Source organism: Megalobrama amblycephala, linkage group LG9 (genome assembly GCF_018812025.1).
Source record: "Megalobrama amblycephala isolate DHTTF-2021 linkage group LG9, ASM1881202v1, whole genome shotgun sequence".
Lineage (NCBI taxonomy): Eukaryota > Metazoa > Chordata > Actinopteri > Cypriniformes > Xenocyprididae > Megalobrama > Megalobrama amblycephala.
In genome coordinates, this window is record NC_063052.1 from 8,042,742 (window position 1) to 8,058,333 (window position 15,592).

The 15,592-nt window shown below is 37.5% G+C and overlaps 1 protein-coding gene across 5 annotated transcripts in view; it reads right to left on the reverse strand.

Moving 5' to 3' along the window:
* Positions 1-1,291: 1,291 nt before the first annotated feature.
* col8a2 (collagen, type VIII, alpha 2) overlaps positions 1,292-15,592 on the reverse strand; it is a 136,078-nt gene continuing 121,777 nt past the window's right edge. For 4 of the 5 annotated variants that reach the window (XM_048201484.1, XM_048201485.1, XM_048201483.1 and 1 more), the window contains 2 exons: positions 8,526-8,706; positions 1,292-5,383 (listed from right to left, as the gene is read on the reverse strand). In XM_048201484.1, coding sequence (XP_048057441.1) covers positions 3,471-5,383; positions 8,526-8,682 — 2,070 coding nt within the window. In that variant the 5' untranslated portion in view covers positions 8,683-8,706 and the 3' untranslated portion in view covers positions 1,292-3,470. Of the gene's footprint in view, positions 5,384-8,525; positions 8,707-13,088; positions 13,261-15,592 lie in introns of those variants that run through there. The other variant, XM_048201486.1, reaches the window with a different exon arrangement.

Sequence of the window (15,592 nt, forward strand, 5' to 3'; positions counted from 1 at the left end):
TATATTGACTCAATACGATTATCTATTAAGAAAAAACAGTTTGAAAAAACTTTGAAAATTTGTAAACGCTTTAATATTTTTATATAGACATTAAGCTCCCTTTAATGTGCAATTGTTTGACATTTATGATGTCTTTTCTTTTCAAATATATGTAACATGATTTTTTAAAGGGAACTTTATTCAAATACTTTATGGAAAATTAAATATTGTTGATTTAATCCAAGAATTGTTTCTTATATATATATATATATATATATATCTCCAAGAATAATATATTTGTATAATGGTTTATATATGTGTGTGTATATATATATATATATATATATATATATATATATATATATATATATATATATATATATATATATATAAACCATTATATGATTCTTGGATTAAATAAACAATATTATATTTTTATATATATAAATACTTTGTACAATACTTTGTGAAACATTAAATAAAATAATTATGAACTCTTTATTCCGATACTTTGTGGAACATTAAATATTGTTTTATTTTATATATATTATTATAAGTACCATAATGATTCAGGGTAAGACAAAAGCACGGTTTGGAAAATGATCATGTTGTACATTCTCATTATATAATTTTTGTAAATTTTGAACACAAAAAAGTTGCAGACAGCAGCTTTAAACAATATTTAATATTTAATAATTTTTAATGGGGTTTATATATATATATATATATATATATATATATATATATATATATATATATATATATATATATATATATATATATATATATATATATATATATATATATATATATATATATATATATATATATATATATATATACACACACACATTTAATACACACTGGATTAAACTAATTCATAACTGTGCTTATTGATGTATGTAATTTGGATGTTTTTGGATGTATGCTTATAGATATATAGATATTTTGAGATGTCTATCACAAGTGATCCTTCTTGTAAGCGACACTCAAATGGATGTAAACTCCACCTAGTGTTAGTCACGTATTTTCTCTAGAAAGGTGGATGTCTGAAGCAGAATAGCTTTAAGGGTGTTTTTGAATATAATGAATGTGCTGATTAAATTGTGATTGTGTAATAAAGCTTTGTTCATTGTAAATATGTGGGCTCAAGTATTATTGCATAAACTCTGCCTCTGGGAATGATTTTAAGATGAGGTTTTAGCCTACTTCAAGGGGTTTATCCTGGCCCATCTCATGTATATGAACTATAAACATTCCATCTATGAATACTAGCTCCTTTTGTGTTATTAGGGAGAAAAACAAAAAAACATTCTTGATCAAGAAAGTCTTTATTGATGATGCATCTGTACTGTCAAGTACTTGCAGATTTTGTACGAGCTGACAAAATATGTTCAATCAAAGAGTGCATTTAATACCCAAAATGGATTGCATAAAGTGAATGCAATAAGACAAAAATGCTATAGATTGATAGATACATTATAAAAGAAAGAAAGAAAAACATTGGTAGTGTGTATTACAAACTCCTCGATGCTGTTAAATATAAGGTTACTTGTACGTTCAGGGTTTCGGTGGTTTGACATTCCTTATTGGACTATCACAAACGTATAAATATGCCTTCATTAAGTTCATGTGCAAATGGGATTGGTTGTTTCTTTTAATTTGATTGATAATGAACAAATATCCCGTGGAACAGAATCAAGGCTTTTTTCCTAGTTTGTTTTGAATGACAAAAGGAAGACACATAGTCTAAGCAGATTTGAGATATTGCAGCACAACAAATTTTTTAAAATCTTCAATCCATTGCACACAAATAATATACACTCATCATAGAAAATAATGGTCACAGTGTTAATATACTGTACAATAAAAAGGTCATCAAATACATGCTGAAATATGAAAGAACGTCATTCCAAAATGAATAATCTCCATTTGGAGCGACAAATGTCATATAACCGTGTACGGAAAGGATAAGTTCAGTGAGCGAGTGTGTTTAAGTACTGATACTCCTTTAGTCTGATTCAGGTTTCATCATCCTACATATTGGTCGAACAAACGGAAGCAAGAGAATTTCTTTCAAGAGGGACTTCACGCCTCCTTTGCAATTTTTCAGTCACTTCAGTAAACGGAACAAGGAACAATTTCTTTGTTTGAGGATGTTTATATTGTAACCTTTCATAAACGCCACATAAGCAGTGCTATCAGTGTGATGTATCCAAATCATGTAATGTATCAACTTTTGTCAAAACGTAAAAGATTAGGACATGCATTGATTCATGTTAGTGTCAATCATACAAGTCTTGTATCGCAATGAATATGATACAAAACAATCAGTCAAATGTGTCATTGTTAAAGCAGCAATTAGAAAAGAGAATGTAAAACGTTTAGAGTACACAACGCAGTAGTTTGGATTTGTGGTGGAAAATTGATTAGAAAAAATTCAGAATTATATTTTCATACTATATACTAGATTTTTTTTTTAGTAGTCCCTTACTCACCAATGTACTGTAGGCTATCCTAAGGTTTTGATGAGAAGCTATACATTATGTATTAGCTTTGACATGATTTTTAAAGTATGAAATTAGTGTCACAGAAATTGCATTTGTTTTTGTTTTTTTGTTTTTTTAATGCAGGCACTGTCATACAGCTGTCCTCTTGAGGCCTTCAGGATCACTACCGATTCAAACCTGGCATGTCTTGAGCAATGAACTCTGTAAATCAAGTAATTTTCTTCTTAAAGACTCTTAAACACACAACGTAGTTGTCGCAGAAACAGACAGATTAGCACATCATTTTTGCTTTAACACAGTAAATCGAACAAAACATATATACCTAATGACTAAAGCAGATAGATATTCACCTGTCTGCATTAAAAAGAAAAAAAAAACAATATGGAACTGAGGATTATTCTTTAAATTACGGATGTATTTAAACATACAAATACAATAATGTTGTATAGAATGTCTGCATTCTAAAATCTGCAATGTGGCACGAATCAAGTAGCCTGTGTTATATGAAGGAAAAGATATAGGTGAATTTGACTGCAACCAGGGGAACATACAACCCCAGAGTCAACGTGATGGAGCTCAATGGGAGTCAGAACATTTGGCAATGTGTGCAGTCACACGGGTAAGTCTTTAAATGGTTACCTACACATTGCAAAGTACTTAATAGTCTGATTGTGATAAACAACAACAACTACAACAACATCAATAAAATAACACCATTATATCAACATCGACAAAAATAGCATAACAGTTATAATAAAATTATCATATAGGCAGAAAATAACAACACTTAAAAGTAAAACAATGATCAAATCAGACATTTGAAAGAGAGGGTTAAAACAGAGACACAGCATGAATTCTCCTTCCTCTGCTTCGAACTCAGCCTCTCCGTCATTCAGTAAGTCTTTCTTGTCATCTAGTTGCTGTTATTACAGATGTTTCTGCAGGGCACTTGAGCAAGCAACTCTCCGCTGAGACGGACCGTTATGTGTGGCACAGGAGGAACCCTGAGAAGGACGAATGGATGTACTCAGTGGAGTAGAGCCCGTTTGCTTGGTCAGAGGGCATTTGCACCCAAACCTGGTCATTCTCCTTCAGCTCCAGTACCGCACTACCTGATGCCTGGTCCATATAGCCCTTTTTGTATTCATCATAGGTGTATGTGGCCGGCACATTGTTTTTATACAGTGCCACCCACAGGCTGGTTCCCTTTACATGTACATGATAAGCAAAATAGTAGACTCCAGGCACTGGGCTTGTGAAGATGCCTGTGGCAGGGTTGTAAGCATTTTGCCCATTGTACAGAGTTCTGTCGAATTTGATTGGCATTCCAGATGGTGGAAATGGTGTTGTCAAAATGGCGGTAAAAGCAGGAGCCACGGAGGCAGAGAGCTCGGCCTGACCATAATTTGGCTTCTCACCATTTGGTCTTGAAATTGATTCTCCTACGATATTTGGCCCTTGAACTGCTAATTGATTTAAATCACCGTTAGAGGGGCCGGGGGGCCCAGGAGGACCAGGTGGACCCGGAGGGCCCTGAATACCATTAAGTCCAGGGGAGCCAGGTTTTCCTGGAGGTCCCTGTGGACCAGGCATCCCCTTGTCTCCTGGCTTTCCAATTCCTTGTGGCCCTGGTGGACCTTGTTCGCCTTTCAACCCTGGAACACCCTGAGGTCCCATATGACCAGTGGGGCCTGGGAGTCCAGGAATCCCTGAATTGCCACGTGGCCCAGGGGGGCCTGGAAACCCATTCTCACCTTTTGGACCTGGTCCACCAATCAAACCAGGGTTACCTGGCAGACCGATGTGACCCGGTTCACCCTTAGGTCCAGGTTTGCCTGTGGCCCCGTTGAGACCAGGAGGGCCCTTATCCCCTGGGAAGCCAGGCTTTCCTGCAAGCCCACTGGGACCCTGATCTCCTCTAAGCCCTGGCAAGCCTGGAGGTCCTTGTGGGCCATTTTCTCCCTTTAGACCAGGCATCCCATGTTTTCCTGGAAGACCCATAGGACCTTGTGGACCTGGAAGGCCTGGCTGTCCAGCTGGCCCTAAATCTCCTGGAAGACCTTCCATCCCAGGTTGTCCTTTGTCACCAGGGGCTCCTTGTAATCCAGCAGGACCTCTGTCTCCTTTCTGTCCTACAAGTCCTGGTTTACCATAGCCAGGGGGTCCAGGAAACCCAGGAGCTCCTCTGGGGCCAGCATCACCTTTTGGGCCTATTGAGCCTGGAATACCTGGAACACCATCAAGTCCAGGTTTTCCCAATCCAGGTGCCCCTGGCTGCCCTTGTAGGCCAGGGGGACCACTTTCCCCTGGGAGACCGTGATCTCCTGAAGCTCCTTTATCTCCTTTTGGCCCCACTGGCCCGGGCAGCCCATCAATCCCTGGTTTACCCAACCCAGGGGCACCTGGAGTTCCTGGAGGCCCTGGAAGGCCACTGGGTCCCCTGGGACCTATTGGACCCGGCTTTCCATTGCCATTTTCCCCTTTAAGTCCTTGTTCACCAGGAATACCACGTCCACCTTTAGGCCCTGGCTCACCTCTTGACCCTGGTGGGCCTCTAGTCCCAGGTAAACCTGGTTTACCATTCAACGACAGACCTGCTGGCCCAGGTGGTCCTGGCTGACCTGGAAGTCCCCGTGGACCTGGCTCTCCCCGAGGCCCAACCTCGCCATTGAGTCCTGGAAGTCCTTTAGGTCCTAATTTTCCTGGTAAACCTGGTAGTCCCGGTTTTCCAATCCCAGGGAATCCTGGAGGCCCTTGAGGACCTGTCTGACCATTGAGACCGGGTTTTCCTAAACCTGGTTTCCCTGGTAATCCAGGAGGCCCAGGTGGTCCCCTTGGTCCTGGTTTCCCTTGAGGACCTGGCTCTCCTTTTACGTCCATCACGGGTGGAAATTCTGCAATAAAAAAAAAAAAAAAAATGGGGCCATGATTAAACTTCATACCTAAGATCCAAGAAGAAAACTTTGACAACATGAGAATTTACTGTCAACGACTCTTTACCATCATACAAATTATTGACTGGTTTCATGTAGAGGGAACCCTAAAGTACTAGCAGGACTACAAATATGCATTGTGCTTTACTCCACATCATGCTCAAGTGTCTGCGCAATAGCAGCTATGCAGGTATGCAATGACGGCCTACAGGAAAAATGAATGTGTTTATGGACAAAACATAAACAAAGCACAAGGACAAAATACTCAACAGCATTTGACCTCACAGGAATTTCAGGAAGGGAACTGCAGTGACGATATTTGCCAGCCATGTTTGGACTAAGAACCACCAAACTATGCATGTCAGGAAAACACTAGTAAAGTTGCATTCACTTCAGTTCTCAACAAAGGTTTTGAAAAATGAGTTCAGACTTAACAGTACATTAAATTTAGCCAGTAAAATGGTTCATTCCACTGGTCTTGCAGTGTCCTGACATATTCAAAGGTCCACGTGACTTAATTCTGAGAGAGAGAGAGAGAGAGAGAGAGAGAGAAATCTTTTGTCTAATCTTTAGCCAAACTGGTCAATGTGCCTTATGATTTTAACTTCAGAAACTATAACACACAAATACAAACTGTTGGACTACTAGTATGTCGTTTCTTAAGTAATTTGTGTACAGAATATGTTTAAAATATATTTCATTTAATTTGACTAACTGCCTAACATAATTATCTCATAGATGTTATGGCTCTTGAGTTGTGTTCCATCCAAGCATCCATACACTTCCCTATTATTTTGTTTTTTACATCCTCATCTGTAAGAGTATTAGAAATGTGTACTCTAATTGTGAAGCGCCCTCAAGTGGTACAATAATTTATAGCATAGGCCTAGGCATTCAGCATAATGAGCTCAACAGGTTAGGAGGAATGATTAAGTTCATGACACTTTACATAAATATAAATTATTTTGTTTATGTAAATTGTATTTACTTACTACATTTACTTACTGCATGTCTCACTCTAACTCTGTTCCACAATTACACCCTTTTATTTCCTATTAGTTATCCACACCCAGGAGCATGTTTTATTTAGGAAGGATTTTTTTATTTCTTTCTGTCTTTATTTATTTAATGAAAATTGCTTTAGGTTTCAACCTGATAAGCACTATGTAATAAGACAGACACTTCTCAAAACAAACTCCTTGTTTCATTCTTCCATTGTCCACTAGATGGTAGTGAGCACACATTTCTTGAGTCCTAATTGATCATGTAGGTCTCCTATACACATCACTTTAGTTTGTTTAAATTCTCCAAACTTTAAGTACATTAATTGCAGTTTTTGTTACATGTTCCTCCTTGATGAAGTGCAAAAGCATGGAAGTTATTTAACAGAACTGTAGTACAATGATACATGTCCAAATACCATGGCGAATTTGGGTACTTTTTAAGGAAAACTGTAAAAACTGTAACTTGCACTATATAAATCAAATACACAGATGCAAAAAACATGACTTTTTAAACATTCAAAAAGTTACCATATGCTGAGAGAACCAATTCTTCCAAAAAGGCCAATCACAAGCAATCTTCATCAGTATACCACAGACATGCCAAGACCTCACTAAAAAACAGCAGACAAATGTACAGACAACACTGTCTATATCTATAATCACATTTAGTTCACTGATTTTGATCATTTAGAATTCATTTTACACCATTTATAGCACATTAGATTTTTTTTTTTTTTTTAAGTTTGTCTGCTAGATACTACCAGTCAGTATACTTATAAAAGTCCTTTGAAGAGTATGAAAATTGACCATGTAAATCAGACAGGTGAGTCCAGAACTATCCCACCTGACCTTAAATGGATAGTTCACCCAAAAATAAAAATCATGTCATAATTTACTTACCCCTCATGTCAATTCAAACATGTATGACTATTCTTTCTGAGAAACACAAAAGAGAATAAAGAAACTGTTTTTGCCCACTGGACCCCACTGACTTTCATTACCATATATGGATAAAAACACATTCTTCAAAATATCTTCTTTTGTGTTCCAAACAACATGATGGTGAGTAAATGATGACCAAATTTTCGTCTTTGGGTAAACTCTCCCAAAGAGCTGAATTAGCAGTTAGCCAAATACAACTATCTTACTCTATACTCTTTTCTTTACTGTATTTTATCCTTCTCCATTTACCTGTGAATCTTTAGCACATCAAAACAAAGAGCTTTCCATTTGACACCTACCCTGGATTTCTCATCAGCCCAAAGCTCTCTTGACCCCTCCTACTTGTTTCTGACACTGTCTTGACACTCCCTTTGATTCCCTTCAGGTTTGGACTTTATGGATCTGTGATAAACTGCTCCGAAGGGAGGTGACATCACCCCACCCTGTCCCTCTTTCTCCTCTTCTTTCACCTCCTCTGACAACACTCACAATGCCCTCTCGTATATCATAGAGTGTAGAGAAGTCAGTGAACGGCATACGGTTCTTGTCCTCTCTCATTGTTCATCTCCAATGCTCTCAGTCTGACAAATTTCTGGCTCAACTCCCCGACTCTTTTTCTGCCTGAAGAATCTCAGTCATCCAGGACTTAAAAAAGTGAATACACTAAACTGCTGTGGCACTTTAGTGCAAAAAATATATATTTCAGCTTTAAAAAAAAAAAATTAATGTTATTTTGATGCAAAACCTCCTGAAAAACAGCTTAAACAGCCAAATTCATTCAAGAACGAAACAAGCGTCTTTATGAGTGAATAAATCACATGAATATGACTCACTCATAAAAGATAGTCACTTGTTTTGTTCATGAATAAATCAGTATTTTCTAACAAATCAGTCTTATGAATGATTGATTGAAGACACTTGGCACCACCTACTGGTGTAATGATGTAACCTGCTGAAAGAGTAACTGAAAAATTCCCACAAATGCACAGACTGACAGTCTGCCCAGAACTAACACATTCACGCCGAGTGATACAAACAGTAAAAACTCATTGGTCTTTCATAAAAATAAGAGTGCATACACTTTAATAAATTGGTGGATGGGGAATCTAGACTGATGCAATGATAGATAGATGATTTTGTTAATTAACAACACTTACCAAGATATTGGCCCTTGCCTTCTCTGAAGGGTGGCCCAACAGGCCCTTTCATCATGGGCTGCACATATTTCATCTGAGGCATGGGGGCGTAACCTCCACCCAGGACATGATTCCCCAGCGTTAGCAGGACACAGAGCACTGTCAGCATTGTCATCATCCTCTGAGATCACGAGCTTCCAAACTGTAAAGAAACAAAGATCATTGATTCACTGATTTGGGATCAAACGACATATTTACATCAGTCTTCTACCTCACAATCCTTTCAAAAAACTTGTTTGAAAGGATTTATTTTTGTTTTTGCCCACAAAAAGTTTTCTCATCACTTCATAAAATTAAGGTTGCAGCACTGTAGTTACATTGACTGTTTTAACGATGTCTTTAGTACCTTTCTGGACCTTGAAAGTCCAGTTAAATTGCTGTCTATGCAGGAGTCAGACAGCTCTTGGATTTCATCAAAAATATCTTAATTTGTGTTACGAAGACGAAGAAAGGTCTTACAGCTTTGGATCAACATGAGGGTGAGTAATTAATGACAGCATTTTCATTTCTGGATGAACTAACCCTTTAAGGGTCTGATATACTTCAAGCAAAATCGTGAAATGAACTGGTGTGACGTCATTTCAAACAAAATCAGGCCAAAGCGATGTTCGTTTCAGGAGTTTGAAACAGCTTGTCAAAGCCAGCTGGTAAACACCTTTGAACTACCATTGGTGTCAATTATGTAATAGGTAGGTGTGCTTTTAGGCTCCGCCTTCTTTGAGATGGAAATCTTCTCTGGTTCATTTCTTCTGTTCAGTCCGTCGAGGTCAGAAAACATGAACACTGCAGAGCTGCTTTATAGTAGAAACTGAAGTTGTAATTCTAATTGAAACATACACCGTTTTTCAGGTTTAATACCATAAAGCTGCTTGCTTTTAAACAATCTATTGTATAAATTGCTATATAAATAAACATGACATGACTTTACTGGAGTGGCAAATTACAGAGTTATCCACATCACTATGATCAGATGCTTTCTTAACTGCTCTTTTCTCACTACTGTCATTTTTGTTATGCGTTTATTTTGTTAGTGAGAGGAAAGGACGCACCATATATTCATTTAAATGCCACTCTCAGCAGCGTGGGCGGTGCCAGGATGTTCGCTAATGGTAACAATATACAGCTGGTCACACATTTCGGACTTCTTTTTACCCTTAAGTGAAGAACGGAAAAGAACTAGCCTATTCATTGCATAATGTTTTCATCTCCTCTTATAGACAGAGATCTTTACTCGATGTTCTACTTATTTTTGGACACCTGATTGAGCATTCAGTTTCTCTTCACACTCCCGTTTATGTTGGCTTTACCAATGTGCTCGATTGAATTTCAAAGTCCTACGCCAGTCAGCATTACTGCCAGTAAGTGTAATACTGAGTGACAGTGGCATACATAAACAGCTCTCCATGTGCTAGCCTGTTCAGTGATGCCTGGCAAAGGACACAGCACATGAAAGTTCTTCTCGGCTACCACATGGGCTACAAAACACTGAGAAAATAACCCCTAACACCGGTCCAAAACTGAAAAAGCAAAAGTAAAGCCCCTCATGTTAAACTTTAGAAGTGAAATGTTATTGTAGGCCTTGTTTCAGTACTTTGTGGAAAAATCACAGAATCGGTTTTGGGTTCAGTTTTTGGGTTTAGACAAGCAGCCTTGTCAGAGGTACACGGTCTCAGTCAAGGGCCTGTGGAGATGCTTACAATAAGAGCCAGGAAGATCTTCCTACATGGCTGGCTGTCGGACGGGTCACTGGGTAGAGTTATTGACCCCATACAAGTTACACCTGGGCGATGAGGTACGGATGCCAAAGCCTAGGTAGGGCTCAGTGCCTCAGCGTTTGTTTAACCAGTCATTCCCCAAGACAGCTGCAGCTGTTTGCTTTAATTTACTGCAGGAAGGAATGATAATTTCATCCTCATGTTACTCGCACCAAATATTTACACAGGTTTGATCAGGTGCATGGGAGAGACTGGCTGGGAGAAGAGGGTGCTGATGGCATCATGTTGGGGTTTAACAGTGGGGATATTGAGGATGTTAGATTATTTCAGTCTGTCTGCTGTCTGCTTACATTCTCTTGAATGCTTGATACGGTTTGAGATTTGGAACAGGGGGTTGATTCATGAAACATTCTTAAAATCTGACATCAATGACATAAAAATGTCGTTCCAAACCTGTATGACTTTATTTCTTCTGTGGAACATGAAAGAAAATGTTGCAATTTTCTGTTCTTCATACAATGAAAGTAACCCCTGACTTTCATTGCATGGACAAAACAGTTAAACATTCTTTCAATTATCTCCTTTGTGTTCCAGAGCGAGAAAAAAAAGTTATATAGGTTTAATAAACTAAATATTACATTTACCTTCTTATTTTTTAATAGCATACAGTACAGTCCAAAAGTTTGGAACCACTAAGATTTTTAATGTTTTTAAAAGAAGTTTCGTCTGCTCACCAAGTCTACATTTATTTAATTAAAAATACAGTAAAAAACAGTAATATTGTGAAATATTATTACAATTTAAAATAACTGTGTACTATTTAAATATATTTGACAAAGTAATTTATTCCTGTGATGCAAAGCTGAATCTTTAGCATCGTTACTCCAGTCTTCAGTGTCACATGATCCTTCAGAAATCATTCTAATATGCTGATTTGCTGCTCAAGAAACATTTATGATTATTTTCAATGTTGAAAACAGTTGTGTACTTTTTTTTTTCAGGATTCCTTGATGAATAGAAAGTTCAAAAGAACAGCATTTATCTGAAATACAAAGCTTCTGTAGCATTATACACTACCGTTCAAAAGTTTGGGGTCAGTAAGAATTTTTATTTTTATTTTTTTGAAAAGAAATTAAAGAAATGAATACTTTTTGGCAGTAAAGACATTTATAATGTTACAAAAGATTAGATTTCAGATAAACACTGTTCTTTTGAACTTTCTATTCATCAAATAATCCTGAAAAAAAATATTGTACACAAATATTTTGTACAATTGTACACATTAAATGTTTCTTGAGCAGCAGATCAGCATATTAGAATGATTTCTGAAGGATCATGTGACACTGAAGTCTGGAGTAATGATGCTGAAAATTCAGCTTTGCCATCACAGGAATAAATTACTTTGTGAAGTATATTCAGATAGAAAACAGTTATTTTAAATTGTAATAATATTTCACAATATTACTGTTTTTTACTGTATTTTTAATTAAATAAATGTAGCCTTGGTGAGCAGACGAAACTTCTTTTAAAAACATTAAAAATCTTAGTGGTTCTAAACTTTTGGACTGTACTGTATGAGCAGTGTTGGTATTTCTAAATGTCTAAATACAGCTTATTTTTAATGAATCTTCTATAAATATTAAATACGTAATATAATTAAATATATAATCTGGCACAAAAAATCCTGGTTACCACAGAAATATAGGTTTGGAATGACATGACAGAATTTAATTTTGGGGAAAATAAATTAAATAAATACAATTGTTAAATTATATTTTCTTCATATTTTCTAACTTAAGGAAAAAAAAAGTTGCAACATACAAATATTTGTGTTCCAAATAATACTGATATTGATTTTTGTTTTTTTAGGACAAAAAAAAAATTACTTTATTGCTTGCTCAAAATGAACCCAAAGTATGTTATGTTTATATATTAATATGTTTAATAAATGAACATTTATTAATAAGTTTAATTAATAATAATTAATTAACATATATTCAATTGCTTATCAATAAAAGTTCATCTTTTGATTATTATTGTTGCCTCTAGTAATTATGTGTTTTGGGTTCATTTTAAACAATAGTTTGGGCACGCTGGGCAAACATTTAACCCAAGTGCTGGGTTTGTCCAATTTCAACCCAACTTGGGTCGATTTAACCCAGCATTTTTTAGAGTGTATAGTTGCTTATTAGCACACATATTACTAGGATATTGACTGTATTATTTATTATTAGTACTTTGATATTATTAGTACTTATAAAGCACATATTAATACCTTATTCTGCACGACCATCCATTATACCCAATACCCAAACTTAACAACTACCTTACTAACTATTAGTAATTAGGAGTTTATTGAGACAGAAGTCATGGTTAACAGTTAGTTGAGAACTGTACCCTAAACTAAAGTGTGACCAAACTTTTATTTGTATAATCTGGCAAGTAAATTCTCCTGTGATAGTTAATGCCCTTAGACTATTTATATAAAGAATCTGACCTCAGACATATTTATGAACTGTTGTGGTTCACTAGACTATACAACACACCTGGATGAACTGTCCTGTGCTCTGATTAAATGTGGCAGGTAGTTTATTGATTGAAATGTCTCCCAATCCTTCACTTTTGTACAGTTTGTTCTCTCAAGAGTACTTAACCTGTGAAGCTTGTGGGACAGAAGAGCTTAAAGTCTGCTGATCTTAAATTCTGTCCAAAAGCACATGGACATCCTATCCGTGGCCTTCACAGTTCACAGGTTTTGGTTTGCCGTTCTCAGTGGACCTGGCCAAGCCAAGACACATTCATAACCTACCTCACTTCCTATTTCAATGTGCTGTGACAGCTGAACTCTCTCTCGTAACCGCAGGTTTGAACACAGAAACTCACTAGTCAGCCCGACTGCATCGGCAAGCATGAGACCCACAGGTCAGCTCAACTTTCTCCATAGTGCCACAGCTCAGCAAGAACCTCTTTAAATTCTAACCAAAGGTTAATGGTGCCCCTTTCTCAAATATAAACCATTTCCACAGTTTAAACAGTAAGAGGCTCCTGTAATGATCATGTCAAATACTGTGGACATTTGAGGCACTTTCTATGAGGGTACAAAATCATGTCTCAAAGTATTTTTTTCTTTTCAACAAACGGTCAGTGAAAGAAGGTGCACATGCTAGTTGATGAGTTGAATCAACTCCACAGCAACTACATAAATTTATCAACTAACCATTCAGAAATGTCCAGATACATTCTAAAAGTTGTAATCCATCAGTGTCCGACTCCGGTTTGAACAATGTAAGGCTGAACACCGTTACTGACAATCCTCATTTTGGCTGTGTGAGATTCTCCATCTTTGTTGTTGTTGAGCAACTGAAGCGTGAGCTGTTAAAGCTCCACCCTCTCTTGGAAAGTGGGCCGGGAGCAGCATCTCATTTGCATTTAAAGGGGCACACACAAAAACTGCATGTTTTTTTTCACACCCAAATAGGGGCAAATTTGACAAGCTATAATAAATGACCTGTGGGGTATTTTGAGCTGAAACTTCACAGACACATTCTGGGGACACCACAGACTTATATTACAACTTGTAAAAGGGGAACTATAGGTCTTCGTTAAATAGTAGTATATCTATAATATCGAACAGTTCTAAAAAAAAAAGTGCATCTATTCAATCAATCATTCAATAAAGGTAGACCAAAGTTGTGTATTGTGAAAACTGTCTTTTCGAGACAGATACTCAAAATGCCTGTGATGACCTACAAAGGCAGCATTCAAATGGAAAGTTAACAACATGTAGTCTGTACCTGTGTTGTATCAGTGGAAATCAAAAAAGAAAAGTATGGCAAAGCATATGTCCATGTTAAACCACATCTGCAGGGAACCTGGTCCAACTGCAGCTCCTGTACTAGCTGGCCAGAGAGATGAGAAAAAGCCAGACATGGTCAGACTCGCTGTGTTTTCCCAATCAGCAAGACTCCAAACGGGGCACTCTGCGCCTGTTTGCTTTGCCTAATTCACTGTGGTTCACTGGCGTTTCCCTCTTTTATCATTTTCGATTTTCGTTTTTATTGTTATTCTTACTGGAATTTCGGTTCAGGGCTCTGCTGGGCTCCGGCAAGACAATTTGGGGCTTTGCTCTGGCCTTGAAGCCCTCCTACAGTGTGTAACATAGTTTGATGCTTTTTTGCCACCGTGAGCGCCATACGGCGCTGTGGTTGCCATCTTATTTTACTGCCATGTAAGGATGTGCAGTCCCAAAAACGATGAGCGAGCCTGTGTAATTAGTCACGTCTGTGTGAGCATCTGTATTTCTGCTCGCTAAAAAACTTGCTTCCTCCTAGTTCTCACATGTAGCCATTTCCCCCTCCAGGAAAAACATGATCACAAGTCAAAGTCACAAGGAAAGGAGGGAGGCCAAGTGTAAGAAAGAGAGAGTCAGACAAACAGAAATGGGCAAAAACAGAAAGCGACTGAGAGCATTGGTGGTATAAAGCCAACTTGGTTAGTTGTTGAATAGTTGGCTGTCATTGGTGGTGGTAGGGGGGCGGACGACTGAGCCTTTCTTGGGGGTTGTGGTATTATGGGAAGGATAATTTAGACATTCTTAACCATGTGCCTCGCTCTGAGCAGGCGTCTTAACACTCAAAACCATCACAATCAGACATTACCCCTGTTCCACAGGCCGGTACAATCTGTTTATCTAATGTTTTTCTTGAAAAGCTCTGCAGACGCAGTAAAAAAGTCTCACGCAATCTGTCTGGCCAAGCGCTCCGCCATGCATGCGCACACTCTGTGTTTACAGTGCACAGCTGAGGTCTAAAACATAGATATGCACATAACGATGGGCGACTGCCAAATGTCTACAACACAAAAAGTAAGGAGCTTCTGAATAACTAAAGCCAGTCACGACCATTGAAGGTAAAACCATACGAAAGGACAATAAAAAAGGAGAAATTTGCCAAAAGGTGGTGATGGTTTATCTAAAACAGATTTATAAAGAGGCACTGAAGTCAGTTGCACATTAGAATTTACGGTAACAGCTAACAAAATTCAAAACAGAAATCGTTTTAATAGCAGAAAGAGAAATAAGGAAGCATTTGTCCCAGACATTACAAACTTTATGGCTTTCCCATAGCGAGTCGGCCTCCAAATCAGAAAATAACAGAATAATAATTCACCAAGACCAAAAATGAGCTTTAAAAGCATATCCATGTAATTCACCTCTAATCGGTCTTGTGAAACTCAATCAGAAAGTGGACTGTTCTCATACAGGTCCTTGTACGAAAACAGGAAAATAAGAAAAACACAGAACACATTACTTTT